We start from the raw sequence: 26,224 nt of genomic DNA on the forward strand, positions 1-26,224 counted from the left end.
AACGGGGTAGGGAGATTCAATCAAGGCTGGTCTTTTAGATTTTAGTATTCATTGAAACAACTTTTAAAGCAATCTCTAAGCGTAAGACAGGTAAAACATTCATACAAATTTAAGTATTTAAAAAAATAATTATTAACCCATTCTTCTTTAAAGACACTAAATGATATTTCACTGATGCTACAATCTGCCATTTAAAACCTAACCACTATCTGCAGACACAGGGTCTCAAATTGTGACTTTCCCTGTAGCTGCATCTTTTCCTGCTTTTACATTTTTGGTAATACTGAAAAGCTTTTTAAACTGTATTTCATACTCAGACTCCACCAGAATGATGAAAGGTGAATGTGAGTCAGTTATTACCATAAAGGCCTGAGGCAAGCTGGTCATCTGTCAGGTTAATTGGAGCAAGAGTTTTATCCTGAGAAGAAAAGGACTTCCTTCCCCGAACAGTTTCCACCAGGGGAGTCTTCCTCTCCTCCTGAGCAGGTACAATGTCCTGCTCCAATTTCAGTGTTCGCAAATTTGAAGTTAAGTGGGTGTTTGCAAGTTGACCATGTGGGATGTACTCCAAAGTAGCACCTGCCAGAGAAGACAGTAAGCATCATGGAGGAGTCAGACCAAAGTACTTCTGCCAGTATTGTGATCAACAGGCAGAAAAAACCCCAAACTGGAAAAGAAAGGGCACCCCTTGTGCTTTAAAACACTCTTTTCTAAGGACCTGATATGGAAAAGACCACGATTGCTTTCAGAAAATGCAAAAAAAAAGCTGTGAGTTCTTCTTTTGGTGAAAATATACAATACAAGGAAAAACTATAAAGATATGGGCTTTAAAATGCATGAAAGGAATGGTGCTTCCTTTTCCTTCTCTTTCAGTATCAACAATGACCCCAGCTCCTGCCACCCTTGCTCAGGGTGGGCTCACTGAGCTGGTCCTCACTGACATGCCTGAAGAGCACAGCACATTCACAGTTCCTCTGCATGGTCTTTCTCCAAGAGTAGTAAGCTTTTTATTGCAGTTGTTTATTAGGGAATGTAATTTTCCATGAAACCTGAAATTTTTCAGGAAATTTTCCTTTTTGCCATCACTCTGACTAATTCTGAAACCTATATGCTTAACCAAGTTACTGAGACAACTGCAATAAACTCACAACCACTACATGTCTTTCTTTCCTTTTTTTTTGACAGGATTGTACTGAGCTAGTAGTTGTATTTAAATCAAATTCCAAATGTTTGGGTTATATTTTCTTCCCCTCGCTGATTTGCTGGCATTCACTCCATTTTTTCCCTTTGTGTATTTAAAAGGCAGTGCTAATTACGCACAGACTTTTACAGATTCCCCTGGAGCTCCTCCAGCTGTGCTATTACAAATGCTCTACAAATCTGTACAAATGCTTTTGTTTGTGGAACACACTGGTTTTTTTTTTTTACACACATATTCCTCCCTAAGTGATCTTGTTAGCATTCAATCACATGTGCCTCCATATTTTTCTGCCTTTGTATTTATCAAGAATTAAGCCACAGCCTCCACATTGGCATCCACTTGAATGACACTGTACAGTGTGCTAACCTACTGTAGTAAGGTAAATTCCAAACCTTAATTTTTAGAAACACAGCTACATCTTTGTCTAGCAAGCTGTTCTTGCTATTGAAGTTGATTTTTCCGAACATTGTCACTTCCCAGCAGCTTCCTCCCAGTTGCTCCCATTCCCAACCAAGTCTTTGAGTTCCCAGCTGAGTCTGGGAACATGCATTTCCCAAGGCACCTTCTCCAGAAGTGAGACCTATTGCAAACTTCCACCATAGCTTATAGCTCCTCCAAGCTACAGTGGGAAGCTGTCTGCAGGGAAAGGCACACAGCAGGGCATCAACAGCCATATATCACCACAGGTATAGTCAAAAAGCTTCTACTTAAGTGGGAATAGGGAGTGGTGTTTGTGTGTGTTGAAGGCGACAGCTGCCCCAGAGCCCCCTGGGGAGGAGTAACTCTTCTAGAGACACGTCTGTGCACTTGGGACAAAATGGACACACATATGAAGCAAGAGGGGAATCCCTTGTCCCCCCACCTCTCCCCATTTTGCAACTGACTTTGGTTGGGTCCCTTCCCAACAGTAAACATCATTCCTTATCCAACAGCCAAGGAGAAGAGGGCTGCCAAGGTGGTGGAGCCCCAAGCCAAACCCAAGGATTTTTAAATTCCCTTAGCTGAAAAACAAGGGAACTGTCTCTCCCTCCACTTGCTTGGAATGATGACAGCTACAATGAAAGAGTATCAAACACAGTAACCATGTCCAGCTGTAGCTGGTGGTGGGGCTGCTCAGGGTGGTTTTACCAGGTCACCCCTTCTGCTCCAGCCTTGCCTCCGAGAACGTGGGAAGGAGCAGAGGAAACCTGCTCTGAAGTATCAGGGATATGCAAAGCTTCCAAAGGTGCCCAGGTTTGCTTTCAGTAGAACTCTCTGCATCCTCTGTCATGCATCACAGTTCTCCTACAAAAGCAGCTGTGACAACTGTGGCAGGTCAGGTGGGTTTGTGTGTGCCAGAGCTGAGGGCAGCTGGCAGGACTCCAGCAGGACAGAGTGGGGCTCCACCCTGAGGTAAACCAACAGCACCTTGGTGTGCCCTGTCATAACCCCAAAGCATGAATTTTCCCAGGTGTCTCCCTCCTGCCCTGGGACACACGGAGGATGGAGCTGCAGGGTAGGACAGAGAGAAAGGAGAGGGACAGTAGCAGCCTTCTCTCCCCAGACTCACAGCCTCTCTATTAGCTAAACCTGCCACCAATGCAACAAGACCCCTGTAGGTCCCCTCCTCTGGCTCATGCATCAGTGGCTGAGGGGCACCACACTGAGTTCAGGATCTAGGGCATGACATCTATGCCTTCCAATGAAAAAGAAAAGAGGTCCTTCTCAGCTGGACAAAAGAGGATGACATCAAGACTTGAGGGCAAGCAGACAACAAGTGTGCATTAGATAAACCGGTCAGTGCTCTCATTGTCCCAGCAATGCTGTTACTCTACACTTACTTCATCCACAGTACCCAACGATGAGGGAAAGAGAGCTTTGGGCCCAACTCAGCACTAAAACTGCAAGCCTTTAATTAGCATTTAATGTTAGCTCCCAGAGCTTCCCCTTTTCAAAACAGCCAATGTAAAGATGCTTGGAGAGCACCAACCAAGGCCGATCACTCAGAAAAAAAGATGAAGGAAGGAGCTGCACCATTCAACCTTACAGTCAATGATTTAATAGACTAATCTACTGCTATGCAAACCATAAAGCTGAATGAGCCAAGTTCCCTCTTCCTCCAACAGGACTGCAGAGTTGCTGTTGGGGCTGGAGGCACCTCTCCAGAGGAGAAACAAAACCCTGGCTGAAGATTACCATTAGTCTACACAGATCTTAAAACAGACTCTTCCTCTCACCTCACAGAAGTCTAAAGTCTGCTTGAGCAGAATCCTTCTCCAGGTCACGGTGCAAATCAGCCAACAAGTTCAATGCTTAGCTAGACACTGCCTATCGGGAAGACCTGCCCTGCTGCTTTTCCTTAGGCTACTGTTGCGGGCAAATACTGCAAACTTGACACAAGTTTCTAAGTACTGATATAGCATAGCTAACTACAGCATGGAGCTGCCAAGAATTTATGAATATATTTTGCAACATAGCAGGGGATCTTAGAAAATTTCAGGAGTAATTTAGAGGCAGAAGTACGACAAAACAAAAAACTTAAATACTTCAACTGCTCATGAACACTTACACAGAAAGATGGTTTCATCAGTTTCAGAGGGAAAAAAGTGACTGAAGCATCTTCAGTGGTTTGAGGGAATTAGAGCACATGGTTTTAATTTTTTAGAAGGAACCTCCTCTCATCAATCACTTGTGCTTCTTTTGAAAATCTCACCAATTTAAACCAGGGTGACTGCAAAACTACTATAGAGCAGGAGCAGATTACCATGCCATTTCTAGTACATATAAAATCTGTTTATTGTTATTAAGATGCAATTTCCCTTCCTAACTGCAGATCTTTCTTCCCGTTTGTGATAGCATAAGCTGGTTCAGGGAACTCATTTGGATTCCCTGGAATTTCTGATGAATTCATGGTAACAGAAGTCTGGCCTTTACCTACTTTTGAAGATTTCCATTTAGACTGATGGAAGCAAATCTAAACATTATTATAAAACCAATTTAGTTTGACAATACTTTCATACCACTGGAAATCAGGAGAAGTGCAAACAAGGCCAGGGAATTAAACAGCCTCAGGATGAGAATCTAGCTCTCTGGCTGAAGCATCACAGGCTTCTAGCTTAAAAGAGAGCAACAGGTTACTGCCTATGTAGTAACTGCACAAAGATTTTATTTTTAACCTGTTGATCAGTGCAAGCATTTATTTCCATAATATATTTATAATGATCAATGATAAAAGTTATACATTCCCCACAGAGTGGAGGGAATAAAGGAAGTGTATAAATATTGTCTGGAGCACTTACAGCAAGGAAATACTTCTCTTTCACACTGCATGATTTCTCCATGGTAGCAATAAGCTACTTAGGAAATTATTGTAACTGAAGAACCCAAAGTCTCCTCCAGTGGTTTTAAATCTTATTTTGCTTTATGCTTAAAAAGTTATTGTTGCATAAAAATAATTTTAATTCACTTTCCATTTGGTAAACAAATCAGAACTATTTAAGAAAAAGCCCATTCTACTAAGGTAAATAAAAAGGCAGAGATGAACAAACATGTTACATTTAAACATTTACAATGATTTATAGTAACCCATCCAACTGATAAATATGTTACCTTCAGAAGACGTAGTTTCATTTTAAAAGGTACTTTTGAGCCATTCCTGGTTAAAAGTCAGCCTATTTAAAATTTCAGAACAAAAACCTGCCACGGATGTGCTTTTTATACAATAAACTGGCAGAAGGCAGAGTCACCCAGGGTCCAGGCATAGGCAAATGCTGAACTACCATTTGGCTCCAGGGAAAACACTCCTTCTAACAGGATGAGGGTACCTTTGAGAGGACTGCAAGAACAATCTCATTTTCACTCTCACTTTAACTGTTTTTTCTGTGTTGAGAAGCTGCTTTCCATCCCTAAATTATATTGTGAATCCAGTTTGTTGAAACTATAAGTTAAAACCAATTCCTTTAGCTAGACCACAAAAAAAAAATCACACATTGGTGAAGCAGCAAATAATCTTATTTATGAAATGCTGTCTTTCCCAAGACAACTGTGTGTGAAGCTTGGTGAAAGCCATCCTTCATTTCCCTGATGAGTGGTGGATCAAAGTACCTCATGATGCACAGCAGGAAGGTCATCTCAGAGTACTTCTTTCTTTCTCATTCATGAGAATTTGATCTTCTCAGATGATGCTTTATTATTGCTAAAATATGACAACGCTTCCTTGGAAAAACGGGAATCTCCTTTCATTAAATATTCATAGATGTGCCTGTTACCATGGGAGTTGAACTCTAAACAAAGCTCAGTGCCTGATCATTATGAACCTGTGCCACAGCATAGGGAGGGAACTGGGGTTTTATCTAATAGCCTAGCAGGCTGCAGCCTTGCCACTCTCTCAGCAGCAATAGATCTGAAGGGAAAAATAATTTATACTGTGGCAAATTATGCTATTTATTGACTGAAGCAGAAATAAGGGGATAGAGCAGCTTTCAGATTCAAACTCTACATTTAGTGCTGCCACAGAATGAAAACAGCAAATATTGTAAGGACAATAGTAGTAAGTTTCTGTTAACACATGACCAGGGGAGGTATGTGAAATGTCTGTAAGGAGGTTTATGGAGTTTAATTTGAATAATGCCTTTATAGGACAATGACTGATCAGGTCTCTGCTTCTCTTCTGGTATAACGGTATGGATATTTAAAACCAAAAAAACTCTGCTAAACACCTTGGCTCCTAATATGGAGGTTGCTACCATTTTTTAACAACATATCCTTTTAAGCTTTCCATGTTGTCACTACTAGCAGGTCAAGAGATACCAACCCACTATATGAAGAAAGCAGAGGAGGCACTGCATTCTCCAAGATGCCAACCAGACACATGTAAATGAACAGTACTCATTTGGCACACAGGTGGGACATCTGTATGGCTGTTTTGTATCATGTACTACCTTCCAGGGAATATGGAAAATGCTTCATGCCAGTCACCTTCTTCCCACCAGACAGATGGATAGATCCTGTTTGTTACATGAAAAAAACACATCTGTACAGAAGCTTCGACTGGTGATTTAAGGCGTGCATCTGTGGCAGAGCTGAAGCTGAGGGCTTCCTTCACTTGCATAGATGCAGACAACCAGTGTGATTTGTAGCAGCCCACAGCTTTACTGGGTCCACCAACATGCCTGCACCATATCAGCCCTGCCTCCTGAGCCTGAGGTAAGCCCCAGGTCTTCAACTCCAATAGTGTGGTCCATGCTGCCAGGAGAGGAGCTACCAATCCATCAAGCTACACAGTCTTTGAGAGAAAGAACTGCCAAACAGAAGAGCTGTAAAGAAAAAAAACCAACTTTGTCCAATTTCCTGCATTACAAATGACAACACAGAGACAACCATAGCCACAATATTTAATTAGTCCTACACAGCAATTTTGGACAACCAGAGGCTTCTCAGACCACCATCAGTCCTTCGGTCTTTTCATTGTCCCTCAGCCTGCCTCCCCCACTCTGGCTGAAACTTAAGTCTTAAAAACTTTGGAAGATCTTTCCACCAGATGGCACATCAAGATTTCCTTACCCTTGAGACTTTCTGATACCATTTGTTTCCCACTTCCTTTCACTCCCTCAAATATTAACTCAAGAAGTTGCCTCCTTCCTCATGATGATTAACTAGTGTAATGTTTCCACTGAGGTGCTCAGTCAGCAACCATAAAACTGATATCCAGAGAGCACTGAGGCAAAATAACTATGCATTTTCAGGTCCAATATGCTCAAATAATTTTTCAGGGCAATGGTAGATAAGTTGTTTTTAAATACCATCCTTGAAAACTCCTTGACAGTGAAAGACATTCATCTACAAGACTTGTGAAAAGTTCATGTAATTAACACCCCTACAAGTGACATTAGGCCTCTGGCTGGTATTTTGCAAAACACATCACATGCACATTCAAATGCAACATTCTGAAATTTCTTTAAAAATCCATGCAACAAACAGAGAAGCTGAATGCACTCGCCTCTCTTAGTCCTGCTATATGCTGTCTGGTCTAAGAATAGGGATCAGTTAGCACCTAGGTTTGTGGCCCACATCCAGCTGGACACACAGGCTGCCAATGCATTCTAACATGACTTTGCAGAGTGGAAATCATCTCGTCTGGCCAGTGGGTTTGATTTCCCTGAGGTCACTAGGGCTTCTGAAAGACAGTGCATATGTAAATATAAGTTGCCTAATTACAGAAGTGAAAGTGATTATTTTGCAACAAGCAAAATACTAATTGCTAATGGACTTGTTTCAGAGATCACCTCAGAGGTCACAGGTGTCTAGAAACAAAAACTGCCAACCCATGTCCCGGTCAGCAGGCTCCAGCTCTCCTGCCGGCATCTCCATCACCTGCCACAAGCTGTGTCAGAGGGTGTGAGATGGCAGAGGCCCCTGCAGCACACCCTCTCCCCAGCACTAACAGAAAGAAAAAACTGTAAAGCTGAGAATTTGATTGATGGTCCACCTCAGAAGTGGAACAGACCACTAAGCCATTAACACAGCAAACTAGTACCCAAATCACATGCCTCAAAGTCAGCTCAGGTATTTTTGCCCTAAAAGGAACTGGCATCTAAGAGATGCTTCCTATGGACGCTCTTTGAATAAAACATTAATGCTACTGATGCTAATTGGAAACTAGACACTTCTGCCTCTATTTTGAGCCTGTTTTTTCTAAGAAAATGAAGCTTGTGAGATCACACTTCTCTCAATAACTTAAACTTGATTGCTTATTTTAGCCAAACCAGAACAGAGACTCAGTGCTCTGAAAGATTTTTTGTTTATAGAAGCTTTACAGAAATCAGCCTGAGATGCCAGGCCTGGAGAAAGGGCATTGGCTTAGTTCCCATGAGACACCTGAAAAGCTACATCCAAGAGACCTAAATGTGAGGAAAGACTTATTAAGACCTCACAAGCTATCACGAGATACTGATGCATGGGGGAAAAAAAAGGCTTTATTAGTTCCAGTGTTTACAGATCATTTAAGTTAGTGCTTGTTCAGCAAAAATCCTGCTACAGAAATATGTAACACATGATCTGTAAAACCACAGGAACAGGCAGCAAGACCAGCAGATAAATGCAGTAAAGACAATATTTTCAAGATTAATAGAAAGAGATGGGGTAACATTTCAGGCTTAAGACCTCTTTTCCACTCCAATTCTCCATGGGTCTAAACTGTTAGAGCCTAGTGCTTGATTTATGTATGCAATGCAGGCATATAGTTCTCACCAGGGACTAAAAATAAAGAAATTTTACACTCAGCATCCACAGCTAAAGATAATGGCATTACAAGTTAAAATAAAATTATTCCGGAATAATTTTATCAAGAATGCGAAATCTGAATCCAACTACAAACATTTTTAGTAAAATATGATCCATTGCTCCACCTGTGTCTAAATACTTTCAAGTCCCTAGACTACACATCTGATACTGTGCAGTAAAAGCTGGGAATGGAATTATGGAGTTACAGCTAGTGATAATTCTGGTTCATGGTTTTACGGACACTTTTGGTGTCTGCTAGATACCCTTACTATTATATCACTACTTGTAAGTAGACCAAAATACAAAGTGCATACCAGAAAGCTAATAATATTACATATACTGTGTCATACTGCATGTGTGCAGACAGAATATGATACATTTTCTTTACCACTACACTAGTGTCGCTTATTGCTTTACTATGGGAAGCCAAACCTTTTACTTCAGCTCATTTAATGGATGATTCTATTTAGCACATGTACTGAAAAGAATCAGATTTACCAACCTGCATTTTAACAAAAATAGGTAATTTTTAAGACAGTAAATAAGCTGCAAGAGCTTTATATAGCTGTGGATTAGCCAATAATATTATGCTGACATTAAATGGTATTTACTCAGGGTTTTTTTCCCAATTCAGGATCCACAATACAAATGAATTTGCACTAGTTTTTCCCATTCCCTTAACCTCTTCTTTCAGTCACTGTATGGCAGGACCAAGAAGGTAGTATCTAACAGTCACTGCTAGGTATTACACAGTGGTTTCCAGCAAGCCACTGTTTATAAATTTAATAGTAATGTGATTGGCTTCACCAATAAGATACTAGAAAAAATTGGCTAATATTTAAACTAGACTATCAGACACACTAATAATAATAATAGTCATAATAATAATAATTTAAGAAGTAATCAACTTTACCCCAGGGAATAAAGAATCCCTCAAACTAATTGTCTATATTTTAAAATTAATAAATAAAAAGCAAGGAGTATTTAAATCTCAATTCTCGCCTTTCTTCAGTATCACCAAAACCTTCAGCAGTAATTATGCCCTTCAAACATGAGGCTGTAATTAGGGATTACGACAAACAGTTACTGGAACAGAGAAGATGCAAGATGTGGTTTCTGCGAAGTGCTCTGGAGTTGCCTATTATAAAGCAATCAGCCCTGCTGGCTGGAATGGGGAAAGCACCCCATAGCTTGCTCTGAGCAGCATAAGGAACAAAGGTAATGAAAGAAACACTACGGAAACGTCTGTGGAAGCAAGTAATTTTGATAGAGACACTGTATATGACTTTCAACTCTGTCAAATCTGACACTGAAGTTTTTAAAAATTGCATGCCAAGTTTAAAATTCCAAACCCACAAGCATTAACCTCAAATACTCTTAAAGTTATAAAATGAAGTCAACACCTTGCAGGGTGATTAAACCCTTCATAGTTTTAGGCACCACTCTTGCATAGTCAGAGCCATGGCACCATCATTAAGACCTTCAGAGTCTGCTGGACTGGGAAAGATAAAGCCGCCTCTGGTTCTTCAGCTACAAGCAATGGGGCTAGACAGATATCCAATGGCCACATTCAGCAACTATGTTATGCTCTGTGCTTCCTTGGGGAGGATTACACAGTGGCTTTCAGACTAAGAGAGCCTAGGAAGCAACTGACCTGCAGCTCTAGGAAGGAGCAGACCAAAGGTGTGCCCAGATGCTGGGCTTACCTGACGTGGTGCTTCTCTCCATGCACTGCTTCTGAAGGTCCAGGCTCCGCAGCTCCTCTGTGCTGGTGTATTTCATGACAGAGTTGATGGAGGTGAGGGTGCTGATGAGCTGTGAATTGAGAGATCCAATCTGGGAGTGGGGCTCCCCAAAGGCTTCTGCCAATTCACTGTAATTTTCAGCAAGCAGCATCTGCTGTTCCTGCAGCAGCTTCTGCACACGTTCAATGTAGTGGTCCAAGCCTGTCCTCAGCTCAGGCGGAGGCAGAGGGCTTTCCAACTGACCACTGACCGGCTCGTACACAGACTCTACACCAACACCGATGCTCCTGGTGCTAGTTGGCACAACTGGCAATGGAGGGGGTCCGCAGGCAATGCTCCTCATTTTCAGACCAACCAGGTAGTTCTCATGAACACTTATCTGTCCAATGCCACAGTCTTTGGTTTTTATTGCAGAGGGCTTGTCAAAGCCAGGGTGGCTGGAAAGCACAGTGCCCACTCCAACTGAACGCATTTTAGCAGATGCATGTATATCCTTCACTCGGCCATCCCCCACTGCCACACTCCGCATCTCCACACTGTCCGTGCTAGTCTGTTTATCACAGCTGCTCAGAGCGGTGTTAGTCCCACAGTCAGCCAGGCAGGCCGCCTCCGTGCTGGTGCACTGGCTCACCATCTCCAAAGCAGTGCTGGTTTGCTGGCTAGCCATGGAAGGCACGGCCATCACCATCGCCTCTGCCCTGGGCACAGCTTCTGTGGACATTTCACGGGACACGCACTCCTTGGGCACGCAAACCACCACATCCACCAAGCAGTCCCCGCAGCCCACAGATCTCACTGCTCCAACCGCCTGTGCCCTCTGGCAGAGGCTTGGCACATCTGCTGCCTCCTCTGTGTTGATGCCTGTCTCACAGATGCTTGTCTCTGTGCCCACTGCCTTATCATGCAGCTCCACAGACCTTCCTGTACCCTGATCTTGCACCTCTGCCCTCTCCCTCACCAGCCACTGGCTCATCAGCAGCTCAGGGCCCACAGCCGTGCTCCGCATGGCAGGTATGCAGGAGGAGCCAATGCTGCTCATCTGCAGGTGGTCTCCCACTGACGAATCAGCAACATCCACATGATCTCCTACCATTTGGTCTCTCGTTTGTATGACAGCCTCCACCATCCTACTGATGACATGGGGCTGAGCCATCATGGCTTTATCCACCTTTTTTCTAGAACCAGCTGCTTGCAACTCCTGTTTTAATTTGGTCATTTCCCTGTCATGGGTGGTTTCCTTTAACTGAACCTCTAGTCTATAAATCTTCTCCTTAAGGGCTTCGATGGTCTGCTGCTGAAGTTCTATCTCTTTCTCAACCTCTGTAGACAATCCGAGCATGGCCTCTGTCACCCCGACCCCACACTCCCTCATTTCTTTCTCTGTCCCCACAGAAACTTCCTTGTGTTGCCTTGCAGATCTGTTGTATATAACCACATCATTCATGTTCTCATCAGCACCCACAGCAACAGATCGGGCTTCTTTTGTCAGATTTTCTCGGTTCACCTGAAGGTTTGCTGGACTTTCATAGTTGCTATCCTGGATTTTTTTCTCCAGGGCTTGCATCTCAGCAGTCAGCTGCCTGAACTCCTCTATCCTTTGAGAGCTCTGCTCCACACTCTCCATATCTTCCTCACAATCTATATACAGTTCTCCACCTCTTCTCACCTGAGACATGTGTTCCCACTGCTCTGCATTTCCAGCACTGTAGGACCGTTTTCTGAAACCGTATGTGTCATTTTGAGTGGCTTTCCTGTGGTTTTTGAGTTCAGCCATCATGTGCCTCTTCTCCTCCTGCAACACTGAAATTTTGACCTGTAGCACAGGAATAGTCTTGACTTGCTCCTCAAGCTCCTTGAGACGCTTGAGGGCAACTGCCATTTGCTCCCTGATGTGCTGCAGATGTACCGGGCTCACATTGGTGACTGGCGTGGATATTCCTGAGCTCATGGGGCTGTGACGAATAGAACTGCCCAAGGAGGAGCTGAAACAGGCACTGTAGTCACCATTACCCTGATAACCATTCTGCAGCTGCTGAGACATGTGACTGTACCCACTGGATCCCACAAAAGAGGGGAGGGAGCTTGTGGAGCCCATGCCTCCAAAGCTGGAAAGCCGCGGCCTGCGGACATCTCCAGGTGTGACCTGCATCATCCTCTCCTGCTCCAGTCGCCTCCGTGTTTCCATGAGAGTTTTGGTTACAAGGAGGTTGTGCCGAGGAGGCTGGGGGGAGGGAGGAGGAAGCTGTTTATTCTCAGGGACAGTTAAGTAGGTAGGAGATACTTCAAAGGAAACCAAGGGTCTTGCAGGGACGGACAAGGTTACTTGACTCCTCGCTGCCAAAGAAGACTGCTTGTTCTCATCACTGTTCGATGAAGAGAGAGACTCTGCAGAGGTCCAGCCACTGCACTGGCCACTAGAGTTCTTGGTGCCCACAGAAGCTGGTACAGCTTTCCTCCTCTTTCGGATATTTAGTTTCTTAATGGTATTCCCCTTTTGTATATCATCCACATACTTCAGAAAATCTAAGTCTAGCTGGTATCCGTAAGGTGTTTCCACAAAATACGGGTCTTTCCGTTCTTTTTCATCTTCTCCATTTATAATAACTTCCTCTTTTTCTGGAAAAGAAGAAACAAAATCAGCATTCAGTAAACTACACACTAACACACAAGCATATAAAGATGGGTCCTCACAGCACGCCAGAGGCAGAAATTGCTGCTGCAGCTCATCGAGCAGACCAACTTTCCGCTGACTGACCCTCAACACTAAATCCTGATTAACTTTTTAGACGTTAATCAGTAGGTTTTCAAATGCTGAGAAGTGCATACCCACATAAATGTGTACACACGCATAAACATAGACAGCGCCTGTTAATGAAGGAGCACAGCCAGTAGCTCAAAGCTGTCCTTGCCCAAATCCTTCCACCCTTCCCGTCTCAAACCCAGCTGTCACACACACTATGTTATTAAGTAAAGACCATAGGATCACAATGTACACGAATCATCCGGAGACAAAGTTCTCTAGAGGGTGCATTAGAGCAGGCGAAGGGAACTCTGACCCTGCTCCTTATGCAACTGATGCCAGTAGACTTTACGCAGCTCTGCAGCTGTTTTATGGCTGTGGGAAGTGCTACCACAAGAGCAGAAACACCAGTTTGCTCTCACCTCAGCTCGTATTACTTCCACCAGCGCCTCTGCCTCTTTCATTTTAAACTGCATGAAGCCCCCATCACCACAACAGGTGGTGGGACCCCCTTTCAGCAGGGTCCCAAATCCCACTGCTGAGGAAGGCTGTAGCCTCGCACAAGAGGAGCACCCACCTGCCCTCCAGATGCAGGACTCACCTGTCTGTGAAGCAATCTAAATAAAACTTCAACAGATCCACTGGGTTTTCTCAGGCTGCATATTTATATGCAGCGCTGCTATACAACCTGTTCCTCCAGGCCCACTTGGCAGGAGAAAAATACGGAAAAAAAAAAAAAAGAAATAAAAAGCCAAAAACAACTGTTTCAAGTTATTCGCTGGAGAAATAATAAAAGCCAGCTTTCCGGTTACCTGACTTAGCCACATGCCTCTGCCCCCACACTGCAAATTTTCCAGCCACGTATGGCTGTCCCAGATTCATGTGTCACACGGCGGAGACCTGCCTCCCTCCGGCTCGCTCCTGCTTCTCCCCATAAGGAAGCGCCGTCCGCCCCCGCGCTCCCGCCCCCGCGCCGCCCTCCGCGGGGAGCGCCGCGATGGTGCCGTGCGGGACGCGGACTCAGCTCTGCGTTTCGTTTTTGAAAGCGAGCTTGGAAGCCTTTGTCTTCTTAAAGAATATAAGGCCATCGGGAAGGCGCAGGGAGGTGGCTGGGGGGGGGAGAGAACAAAATAAAAAAAATAGGTAAAAAAAAAAAAAGAAACTCTTCGACTTACGTTGGCAACTACAGGAAGTGACTTTAATGTTTGTACTAAAAGGTTTACGGGGGGGGCGGAATTTCCTGTTTTTCCAGTTTCCCTGGCATACTTAAGAAAAGCTTTGCCTACAGACAGTATAACTGCTTTCATGGCGATCCGTCATACTTCGGGCTACCACACGACATCCCGAGAAGCCGATGGGAGGAGGACTCTGCTCAGGAAGAACCTACCTTCATCGGTTCGGGAAAAGAATAGGGTGGAGGCACAGACACAGACATGCACGTGTGACAGCCACAGCGGTGGCGCCGATCGGAGCACCTTAGTACCTCGGTTCTGCAGTGAAGACAGACGGTTCGACAGGCACAAACAACCCCCCCGCAGACCACATGATTCGGCTGAAAGACTGGAGTCTCAGTATGCTGTGGTGTTTACTTACAGATACACCCAAAATAGCCATCTAAATACCAGACTGGAAGCAAAAATACATGCATACAGAGACACTTCAAACACATAAGGACACACTGCTTGGCTCCTTACAGCAGAACTGTCTCATTGTCAGGCAGAGAAAAAGTCTCCAGGACTCCCACTGACAAGGAGAGAACTTCTCTGAAGTACTCCTCTTCCGCCCCACATTCAGTGCACTGTTTCCAGACTCTCATCCTGGTTCCATTCCCCAAAGCCAAGCAACTCTTCTTTCCGCACTCCACAGCTCCATACCCTAGGTTGGTCCCTCCTGCACCCTGGGTTTGTCCCCACTTTCTCACTGTCCCTCATCTGGGCTCTTTCTGCCTTCTTCCCATGCTTTGGATTTCTCGACCATTTTCTCTACTTACATCCATTTGCTTGCTCTACCAATCCACACCAAAATCTGGTTATCTCTCACCCCTCATCCCAGACTTGGTTTTAGTCACTTCACCTAGCCCATGTAAATTCAAGCTACATCAGTTCTACCTGTTGTCCCATTTCCCTCATTCCTTTCCTTTGTTTGTCTTGGTCCTTGTCTTCCTATTCAGCAACATCTCCAATTCTCCCATCACTACACCATTGAAGTCAGGCAGCTGCTCTAAACTGTCCTCAGGCACAATGCATAAATGTTGAATGAGGGAGGGAAGAACAAACTCTTTGAAAGTCACAGAGCTTAAGAATTAATGCATCTTTGGAAAAATATTCATGAAATCTCTAAAAAGACATGCAAATCTCATCTTCAGTCATGAGAGCCAAACTGGATCTCAGATGTACTTTTCTTCTGCAGGGAATGGTATTAAGATTGCTTAACAGAAATGTATAAAAAATAAATAATAAAAAAATAACTACAGTGACATTGAAACCCTCACTAAACCTCTCCACAACACATGCAGGCAGTTCAATGTCTTGACAATGAAATCTCTTTGGTTCTCAGCTTAAGCTGGCAGCACTGCCAGGACACAGTGTCTGCTGTAGCACAAGCACAAGAAGGTGCATGGAGCTGACTGCCTACTGCTTCTCCTTAAAACAACACAGTGAGCATTCCACCATCACAATCCCAGTATTATGAGCTGATCTCTTGAGTTGTTTCTTGATACATGAAGACAAACGAGGATGAGGCATGCAATCCACTACCACCAACACAACACTGATGGCAGCGTGCAGGAGCTGTGCCAAGCCTTTGTGCATTTTGCTGTCTCAGAGAAAGGGCCAAAATGGGTGTGCCTGTTAAATGTGAAACAAAGCAAAATGGATGGCTGTTTTGAAGCAATAAAAATGGTTTTGTTGGTTCCAAAAAGAAAAAATCTAATAAAAATGAAATAAATAAGCACCTGGTAAGAGTGCAGCTCTCCTTCTTCTCAGCCCTTAGGTTCTGGATGAACCATGGATGTGCTTACTCCCTAGATTTGATGGGTGAGTACCAAGTGCTACATCAGCAGGTACCCCAGACTGACTTCAGAGGTAGCTGTGTCCATTTCCCTTCATGCCCAGAGACCTCAAGTAAGCAAAAGATTTCTATCCCAACACACAGAGAAATATTGCAGAAAATACCAGGCAGTACAAACACTCTTGTTTTGTGCCTTGTCTCATTCTTGGCCAGCTGATCATGGACACTGCTAAAATTTAAAAAAACCTATTCTCTAGCCTCTGTAGTAGATCAGGCAAATATTAATCACATGTGCAGATGCACAAACACATACACTTTTGTCTGTGAAAATGCTGCAGACACTCTAGCTTTTATGGAATAATTTGAGTTGGAAAAGACGTTTAAGGTCATCAAGTTCAAATGCAATGGACACAAATACATCATGTTTTTAAGCCAATATGTGTAAAGTAAAACACTCTGTGAAGCACAGAGACTTCATTGTGGTACTGTCATTATTAATGTGTTTCTGCAGAAGTATGCAAAGACTTCATTTCCCTCTCCCTGCTACAGGATAACCATGGGCAGGACACAAGCAGCATTTAAAAAATGCTCTCTTCAATTCTCACCTTCTGCACTGCTGGGACTGGCTCTGTCCAAACATTCCAGTCTTACCAACTTCTATTCAATTATATCCTATCCAATGCACTACACAAGAACATCAGTACATTAAAATATTGAGTCAGCCCTACCTGAGTCCACACTAATCATGTCTGCTTTCAGACCAGGAGAACTGGAAAAAAAATAGAATATTTAGTTGACGTGCTTCAAGACTTTTGAGGAAGATGAAAGAAGGGAAAATGTGGCCGCACATTGAGTTTTGGTTCTGGAGGCTAGAAAAACTTTATTGTAGAGCTGCCTTGGAAGGTCCAAAAAGAGCAAAGAGAAGCAAATGAAGATATATTTCCAAAGCTAAAAGTCCAAGAGTGCCTTGAAAAATAGAGACATCACATCTAAAGCCTTCTCTCCCCATCTGATTGCGGTATCTGCTCTAAGGCATTTTTATCTTGGATCTGACTGTTATTAAAGAAGTCTTTTCCATTGAAATACTGTTATGAATAACAGAGTCTCCTTCCAGAGTTATGGTCTAAGACAATTCATAAGGAATGCTGCAAAGGAAAAATACAAAGGCAATAGTTTGCATAAATGGAGTCAGATCAGTATTTTTATATGCTTAACTTCAGTTTGAAAGGTTATCTGGGGCAGGAAAAGAAGAGATTAAAAAAAAACAAACCACTTCTGACTTTTTGATTCCTTACTAGAGAATAAATTGATGGGGTTTCTCCTCCTCCCATCTCCTATACTACTTTTGTTCTTTTCTTTTTCTGTTCTTCTGCATATATAAATGAGCATCAGCCTCACCTTTTGAAACATCCAAAACTCATGAAGCCAAGCACTTTTTTAAAAAGAAAAAGCAGAATAGAACAATTGACCACTTTTCTTTCATTCTCCTTTTCAAGTTTTGGGATGTTTGAATGTAAGTTAAACAAAACAACAACAGCAAAACCTCTTGGAAAGTAGACTTTAGACTTCCACATTCAATTGACCAGCTTTCTGGTCTCTATAACAATATGTAGAAGATGCTTCTAGTTCCCCAACAATTCAGCCTAGCTCTCCATTGTTTTCCAAGGGAGTTGAGGGGTTAATAAAGTCCAAAACCCAAACAATCAACCTAACAGATTTGGTTTTATTTTATTCCAACAACAGAGAGAGGAAAACTTACAGAAATGGCAAGCAATTTCTGTACTTTGCCAGACATAGTAGGAGCATTGAGTGTTTTGTTTTTCCCCTTGCAGTTAAAGCACAGAGTGGCACTGTGAAGCACACCATAGGTGTGGAGCACACACTGCCTGCAGTGTGTGCTCATCTTCCAAAAGGAGGAGAGCCACTGTAGCACAGCAGGCAAGCCACCAAGCTGCCCATGATCATACCCTGATGCTGGGTGCTGGCCTCCTGCAGCACCAGGCTGTGATGCCTGGAAGACCTTGCTCTGCTTGTACAAGCAATGGCACAATTGCCCAGAACACTACACTATACTCTGGATGTGGCTGGTAACACCTCCCTCTCTTGTTCTGCTATGGAAAAACAACCAATAAATACCATCTGGTAAGAAAGATAATCTGTTTTGCTACTGCCAGCTACAGCTATGCCTGGAGCAGATGGAATTTGATTCCTGATGCACTGGCTGTGGTGTATGAGGTACTACAATCCAAATCAGAACTCCCCAACCAAAGAGGGATGACAGACCCTGCTACCAAACCTGCAGTTACAGGTGCAGAGAATTCTCCTATTACAGAGGAATTCCATTTACTGCACATTTTACTGAAGAAATAAATCTCCAGTGTAAAATGTTCTCTGTAAATTTAAAAAATGAGTAGCTGAAAAGAAAAATGAGTAGCAGAAAACTGAGAAAAAATTTATATGTTGTTTTTAGATTACTTTCAAAAATTTATGTGTCAATACCCCAACTGGGGAGCTGACTTTTAAATCTAACGTCTAAATAGTGCTTAGGGTGGGAGTTGTAATCACAAAATGGAGAACAGAAACTTCCCTGATAATAACAACAGAGAAGGGCTGAAGTTACATCACTGTATAATAAATAGGGGTTTATTTCATGATGTAGATGCTCCAGCTCAGATATGTGCAGCAGTAAGCCTTAGAGATGCGAATTAAGGACAGTACCTTAAGTAAACGAACATAAGTAGCATCAAAGTTGAAGAGAGATAGTTCATGTGGCTGCTGTGTTTTGCTTGCTCTGTGAAATGCAAACACTAGGGCACTGTGCTAAGATGGCACATTTACCACGCAACACTGGTAAAAGGAGGAATTTAAAGAATAAATATGGTGTCTTAATACCATACTCTTTCTAGAAGTAGGATTGTAATCATCCTACTTCTAGAAAGAGCATGGTATTAAGACCCCATATTTATTCTTTAAATGAGGAGAAAAGCTCAAAACAATCACAGCCACAATGCAAATGACATTAAAAGCATCACTACATGCCCTTGTAAAAAGTGTCTCTCAAGCTCTCTTACAGGCCCCTTCTAGGTACTGGAAGGCTGTTAGAAGGTCCCCCTGAAGCCTTCACTTTTCCAGGCCAGGCTCAACAAGCCAACTCTCTCAGCCTGTCTTCACAGGAGAGATACTCCAGTCCTCTGATCATCTTCAGGATCCTCTGCTCACTCCAGCAGGTCCACATCCTTCTTATGCTGGGGGTTCCAGACTTGGACACAGGACTCCAGGGTGGGGTCTCACAAGAGTGGAGAAAAGGGGAAGAATCACCTCGCTTGACCTGCTGATCACACTTCTATCAATGCAGCCCAGGATGTGGTTGGCTTTCTGGGCTGCAAACACACATTGCTGGGTCATTTTGAGCTTCTTGCCAAACAACATCCCCAAGCCCTTCTCCCCCAAGCTTCCCTCAATCCATTCTCTGCCCAGCCTGTATTTGTGCTTGGGATTGCCCTGACCCAGGACCTTATATTTGGTCTTGCTGAACTTCATGAGGTTCGCACAGACCCATCTCTCCAGCCTGTCCAGGTCCCTCTGGATGGCATTCCTGCCCTCCTGCCCACACAGCTTGGTGTCATCAGCAGCTCGCTGAGGATGGTCCCACTGACCATGTCATTAATAAAGACTTTAAAGAGCACCAGTCCCAATACTGACCCCCAAAGAATGCCAGTTGTCACTGATCTTCACTTAGACATCGAGCTGTTGACCGCAACTCTTTGACTCCAACCTTCCAGTCAATTCTATCCATCAAATCCATGTCTCTTCAGTTTAGAGACCAGGGTTTTCTGCAGGACAGTGTCAAATACTTTGCACAAGTCCAGGTAGGCGATGTCAGTCAGTCTTCCCTCATCCCACCATCCACTGTAACCCCAAAGTAGAAGGCCCCCAGATTTGTCAGGCAAATTGGTTTGCCCTTAGTGAAGCCATATTGAATGACTGTCAGCAATCGCCTCCTCATTTTCCATGTACATAATTTCCAAGAGTATCTGCTCCATGATCTTGCTGGGCTTGAGAGTGAGGCTGGCTGGCCTGTGGTTCCCCGAGTTTAGCAAAAACAACGAGCCCAGCTCTCACCTTGGTACTAGTGATCAGATGGATGCACTAATCTGGATGTCCCACTCTCACCTCCTCTTCGGGGGTCAATTTCTCAACCACAGAACTATTTCTTAACCTTGCAGAGGAGACTCTGGCTTTTATTATTCTTCACCCTTTGCTACATGCTGTGACAACCAGAACATTCTGGTATCACATAGAAAATGCTCAGAATGCTCACCAGCCAGCTGCTCAAAGGAGCATATATGTAATGAATAGCCTTTTTGATGTTAGGAGAGGGTCTTTCAAGGTCACATTGCCTTTTTTTGTCACACCATTAAATGTTTTCTTTCACATGGTACAAAAAGAATTACCTACAGAATTTATATCTGAATGTCATATAACCACAACTAAAAATTATTTCTGTGAGCTGAAAGCAAAAACTACCTTTCAAAAAAATACACCTCTTAACCCTCTTTTTGATGTCTAAAACTTTTACTTCTAGGATGTCTGAACTGAAAAGGTACAGCTCAAACAGAAGTTCATTTAAACTAGAAAATACATACTATAAGAAAATTGTGCAAATTAATTAACCTTGAATAAAGAATTAATCTTTTTTTATGAGAAATATGTTTCTGGGGGAAAAAAAAAGCACAATTGTCTTGAGAATGACTGCAATATGCCCCCTTATCAAAGTTCACAAAATCTGCTTTATATTCTTGACTACTCCCTTATTTGGGGCCAATAATAAATCTCCTTTTCAACTGCTCTCACATTCTGGGAACAGCTCTAGATCTGGCAGCTCTGTGCTGGGATGTCTTGTGTGCACACCACCTCAAGGCTGTTAACCACAGAAACTGAAAACTAAGAGGCTAGTCTGTTTTGCCTCCATCCCAGTTTCTGACTCAGAGGTAGCAAGGGAAATCAAACTACGGGTGGCAGGAAGCAAGGCATGGGTGGGAAGGGATATAGTCACTAGCGTACTGTGTTAAGTGCCCCACAGGCAGCAAGGAAGAGCAGAGCAGAAACCATGGTGGGGCTGCTGCTGTTACCAACAGCACTGACACCTCTGGTAGAAACGACTCTAAAAATAGTGGCAACTTGGGCAAATTGTTGTCACAAATCAGCCTGTGAGTGTCCTGTGGCTTTGAGCATGACCAGCAGGTCCACCATCAAGCAAGTCAGAAGCAGCTTCAGTTGCATTTCACTGTTGCACTTCCCAAATCATTCTCCGACAATGCCACTTTAAGTAATGTCTCATATCAAGAAATGTACCCGAGGAAGAAAGAGCTTACCTTACACTGAAAGCAAACCACTGAAATGGTGACAGGCTGAGACACAGAAAATGCTCTTCCCTGAAAGATGTACATTTCCTCATAGTAAAGTCATCCTCCTGCTCTCTCACTTATCACTGGGAGGAGCAGTGAGGTGTCAACAGTCATCCTTTACTTCCATCTCCATCCTCTTTACTAATGCTGAGAAACTAGATGCCAACATGGCAAGTTCAAACCAGTATGAATTTATTCTTTCCAAGCACCTGATTCCATGTGCACTTTTTTTCATCTTGCAGTATTTGTCTGCTTGAGAAGTGTCCTTCGTCATTCCCTGTATTTATTTCATTCACTTACTACTGTGTGCATGCTTTTTCACATTTGTGACAAAGGAAGTGCATTCAATTTAAAGACACTTTCTAAATCAGACTAACTCAGGCCTGGCAAAATAATGTAAGTTATGGCGAACAGTAGATACCAATCGCAAGTTCCTTGCAGCCTGGGAGAAAGAGATGCAAAGTGATCTACAGAATACAGTAGGAGAGCAGTTCAGTTTCAGACCACCATGGCCCTCCTTTATAAAAAGGCATCTCATTAGATCTGAGCTTCAGACCACCATAGTCCTCCTTTCTGTAAATACATCCCAACAGATCTGGGCTAACCGTGTCAGCCAGTGGTGCTGATGAACACAAGGCCGACTCCCAGTGTTAGTAAAGAACAACCTTGCTATCCTCTGTGTCACAGGAGAAACACCAAAGCTCCCCTCCCTCCCTTGCCAGCCCTTGAAAATGTGGCATACCTGCCTCGCTCTTCCAACAGTACATTATCCCTTGTTGTTTTACACCACTTCACTGTCACAATACAAGTGACACAGGAAAAAACAGTTACAAAGTCCAGGGCTTGCATGCACATGGGCTTCACAAAACTCAGATAGAAGTCTGGCAAAGCAAAAGAGGAGCAAATCCCCAGTTTTGTCTCTTCCGTCCTCACTCATCCAAATCATCTCCCTGTGGGGGACAAAGGAGTCATGGATGCAGGCTGGGTGTTTGCCTGAAAATGTCTTTTGACACAAAGGTGCATCAGTGGTACATGCTGAAGCACAAGCAAAGAAGGTTGTATTTGCTTTCTAGCCAAGAACAACTGAATCACAAAACCAAAATATTTAGATTTATAATGTCATTACTCTTATGTGCCCATAAATCTGTGAAGAGGTGAGAAGTGGAGAACAGGTACGTAGGGCTATTGTAACAGGAGTAACCATCGGGAAAGAACCTGGACTCTTGGGATATAAACCTGCCATGGAATATTAAAACTGATTTACAGTTTCAGTTTGGTCTTACAGCTGTGCACAGAATGGAAAAAATGGGAGAATTTTCTTCTGCAAGAATGGTTCAACAAATATTTGTATGTATAAGTCCTGGAAAGACATTGTTTTGTCACATGCTTGCCTCCATAAGGAATATGGTTTATGCTGCATAATCAGCATGATATTTCAAATACCAGGAATTGTTCCCTCCTACTCTTTTTTATATTAATCTAGTACTGATTCCTTCTATGAGATAAGACATGTGCTGCTTTCCAAACTTCAAAAGCATAAGCTATTTGCATTTGCCAAAAAAACCTGAAAGCTTTTTTTCTACATTTAAAATAGTTTGGACAAACAAACTGATTTTCTCAAAAAAGTTTAAAAAGCAATCAGCAGAGAAAATATGGAAAACGTCATTATTAGAATTTTTTCTTTATGTACATTCTAAATAGCTAAAACCAGTGGCTTATAATTGAAAGTCTGTGGAAAAATATTCAAAATTAGTAACTCTGAGGATAACAGCTACCTTTCTGCTTTTGAACCACTGCGTTGTAGCAAATAGGTGCAGCATTCTGCTTCCTTCACTGGAGTTTTCACAACACCAATCTTCCACTAGAAAACCTGTGCTTGTTGAAGGAAACAAACTCCTCTGTATGTAAGGACAAAAACAAAGAGGCTACCAGAGGTGTGTGAAACCCCAACTGCAAACTCCCTTCAGACAGTAGCATTCGTGGGACAACCCAGCTAAACTGGCACTGTTTAAATACAGAAAAAAATCTCTACCCATCTCAACTCAATATCCTATAAGAACATCAAGGGCTGGCTGGTTTCAGCTGTGCTGTCCCAGGGTGCTCCCCATCCTGCAGCACTAGCAGAGCCAGCCACTCCCCCAACCCTGTTCGAGGGTCTCACTCACCGATCCACCGAGAAGCGAACCCCTCGACGTTGCCACGTTTAGTTTTTCAGGAAATTAAGTCTGAAGCACACTTTCCTTTGCCTTAAAGGGAGTGAGTATTCCTGACACATCAGCAGGCAGGGAGCCCAGTGGTTGCTACAGCGCATTTATTTATACTCATTTGGAATTTCCTGAGACAGTCCCAGCCTGGCAGCCAGCCCAGTGCAGCGCCAGTGATTTCCTTCACAGCACTTCACATGCTGTGCAATGCCTCTGGCTCCCCAAGGGTTAAAATACATGAAATGGGCAGCAGGGTAAAAGGAAACATACCAAATTACACACTAAAAAGAGTTAGTTTGGTTGTTTTTTTCTCTCTGAAGAAGACAGATTTAATTCCCAAAAGGCAATTATAAGTTCAGGTCACTTCTCTTCCACCCGTTCTCCTTTCCTCCCCAAGCCCTTCACCCCCACCTCTTATTTCTCACTCCCACATGTGGACTGAGAGCACAGAAAGGTTCATTGATATAATTTGGGGAGAACAGTTACCTCTGTTGTAACTACCACCGCTTGCAATTCTGTCTGTTTTATTTATGGTTCTCAAATGCAGCTTATAATTTGAGGGATAAAAATAAAAAGCTTCCAGTATATGTTTTCTTTTTTGCCCGAAACAGCCAAAATGCACAAGATATACTTGGTGCTAGTACAAGCACTTTCAAAACAATGGACAAACATATCTGATTTTTTCATATTCAATTTTCTTGTTTCCACATAACACCAAGTATAGGTGTTAGAAGTAAGGATAACTGGGATTTCAGATGCAAGAAGAGTCACTTCTCAGCATCATAAAAAGATCCCCAAAGCCCTCAGCTCCATCTCTCTTCACTTCTGCATACAGTAAAAGTTGCTGTAGGACAGCCAAACAAGGACTCTAAAAGTAAACAGACAGGGGGACAGACTAATTTAACAAGGATAAAGGTCCTAAGACTTCACAGGACTGAAGGAAAAGAACTTTATTATGATGCCTTCCATGCAGATTCCCAAGAACAGTTAAAAAAGAAACAAAAAAAGAGACGTGAATTGTCAAAACAATTTCCAAGATCAGTGCAGATTAGAAGAGCTGTGCTTCAAGCAGAAGCAGGATCTTCTGCTGAAATAACAGGAGAGAACTCCAAGTCCTCCACAGTGCCTTCAGCAAAAATGGTACAGACTTCCAATAAAAGTATTTCCTGAATATGTGTAATGGCTTCAGTGGTATTTTATACGAAGCAAAGTAATATATAATACTTCCAGGCATCAGCTTTTGGACTATAAAGTAGGTCCTGCCCTCTAGATAATTTTAAATTTATTTCCTTGAATTACAAGTCATTGATGTGTATGGTATAAAACATGAGCTTCCAAAAAAATCCAAAGAAGGTCTGTTGATGTAGCCAACTTATCGTATGTACGGACCACAAAGGTACTGAATTTTAAGTGAATTTGGTTTGGTCTCTGCTCTAATCACCCCATCCACTAAAAAAAGCAGCTCTCCATAAAAAATTTTTTGGGAACAGCTTCTAACCATGTTTTGAAGTTTCCCCTAGAAGACAGAAAAACTCTAGGGCAGCTGAAACCCAACCCATGCTTTCAGTTCAGGAAAAAAGCAAAAATTCAGCCCTTGAAACACTGTGTGGAGCCTGCAGCCACCACTTTGTGCTCACTGGCCTTCAAGCCCCATCTTTCAGCCAGCCAGGTGGGGACAAGCAAAGTACAGCAGCACTGGGTGTTACTGGTGGGCATCTCTAGCTCCATCAGCAGGTTAATCACACCAGGCAGGGTAGAACATGAAAAGACCCATCTAGTTTTCTGTTGTGAAAACAAACATGACATCTGGAATAGAATATGAGGAGACAAAGGTATGCCAGAAAATTCTTCTCAAGAGTTAGGATTCTGCTCAGAAGAAATAAAAAAATTCTCTAAACATTATATGATTTCTTTTTTTTTAAAAAAAGACAGCATGATATCCAGTTTAGAGAGGAACAGATTTCAGCAGCTGTCTCCACATGCTCCATGTGTTTATCATTACTCTGTGGTTTCAAGGGCTCGACATTTGAATGAGCACTGCATCAAGTCCTGCACCTTGAGTGGACTCTCCTCAAAGCTCTGTTAGCTCAGCAGGCTGAAAAAGACCTGCCACGAGTGCATGTAATAACCCATAAGGGGTATCAGCACTTCATCCCTTGTCCAGCAATTCAAATATGGAGGCACATGTCTGGGTTGGCACCAGTAAAACCTGAAGGCATAGAGCACATGCATATTTATTTTCTTGGCCTTCGAGACCATTACAGTATCAAATAAACTCATTCAGCTACTGTTTGCAGTAGAAACAAAACTGAGGTCAGAGCACAGCTCCCCAGTGACCAAAAAACCTGACTTGGTCTGAAGCAGGGTGAATATAAAGTTTGGTGTATGGCAGCCATCCAGCTGATAAATTCTTATCTAAAGAACAAGTTGACACCCCTTTTGAAAACAAAAGGCACAATGGATCTGTGAAAGGCGATGGATGAAACACAGCTTTTTAAAACACATGCTTTCCTCAGCAATGCAGTGGCTCTGCTTGGAAAGAATTAGCTAAGCTGCCTGACTACAGTGATCCAGTCCAGAGGGGCACAGAGCTTGGCCTTACCCACCATTGTCAGGTATATGTTTCGAAACAGCTGCTGCATTTTGATGAAGATTGG

At 43.0% G+C, this 26,224-nt stretch overlaps 1 protein-coding gene across 4 annotated transcripts in view; it reads right to left on the reverse strand.

Annotated features, from left to right (window-relative positions):
• KANK1 (KN motif and ankyrin repeat domains 1) overlaps positions 1-26,224 on the reverse strand; it is a 121,292-nt gene that overhangs the window by 13,619 nt on the left and 81,449 nt on the right. For 2 of the 4 annotated variants that reach the window (XM_008921650.2, XM_018070415.2), the window contains exons 1-3: positions 13,759-13,883; positions 10,168-12,822; positions 361-579 (exon numbers count right to left, since the gene is read on the reverse strand). In XM_008921650.2, the coding sequence (XP_008919898.2) occupies positions 361-579; positions 10,168-12,822; positions 13,759-13,828 (2,944 nt within the window). In that variant the 5' untranslated portion in view covers positions 13,829-13,883. Of the gene's footprint in view, positions 1-360; positions 580-10,167; positions 12,823-13,758; positions 13,884-26,224 lie in introns of those variants that run through there. The other 2 variants (XM_018070416.2, XM_018070417.1) reach the window with 1 other exon arrangement.

Source organism: Manacus vitellinus, unplaced genomic scaffold (assembly GCF_001715985.3).
Source record: "Manacus vitellinus isolate BGI_N305 unplaced genomic scaffold, ASM171598v3 scaffold_18_pilon, whole genome shotgun sequence".
Classification (NCBI taxonomy): domain Eukaryota; kingdom Metazoa; phylum Chordata; class Aves; order Passeriformes; family Pipridae; genus Manacus; species Manacus vitellinus.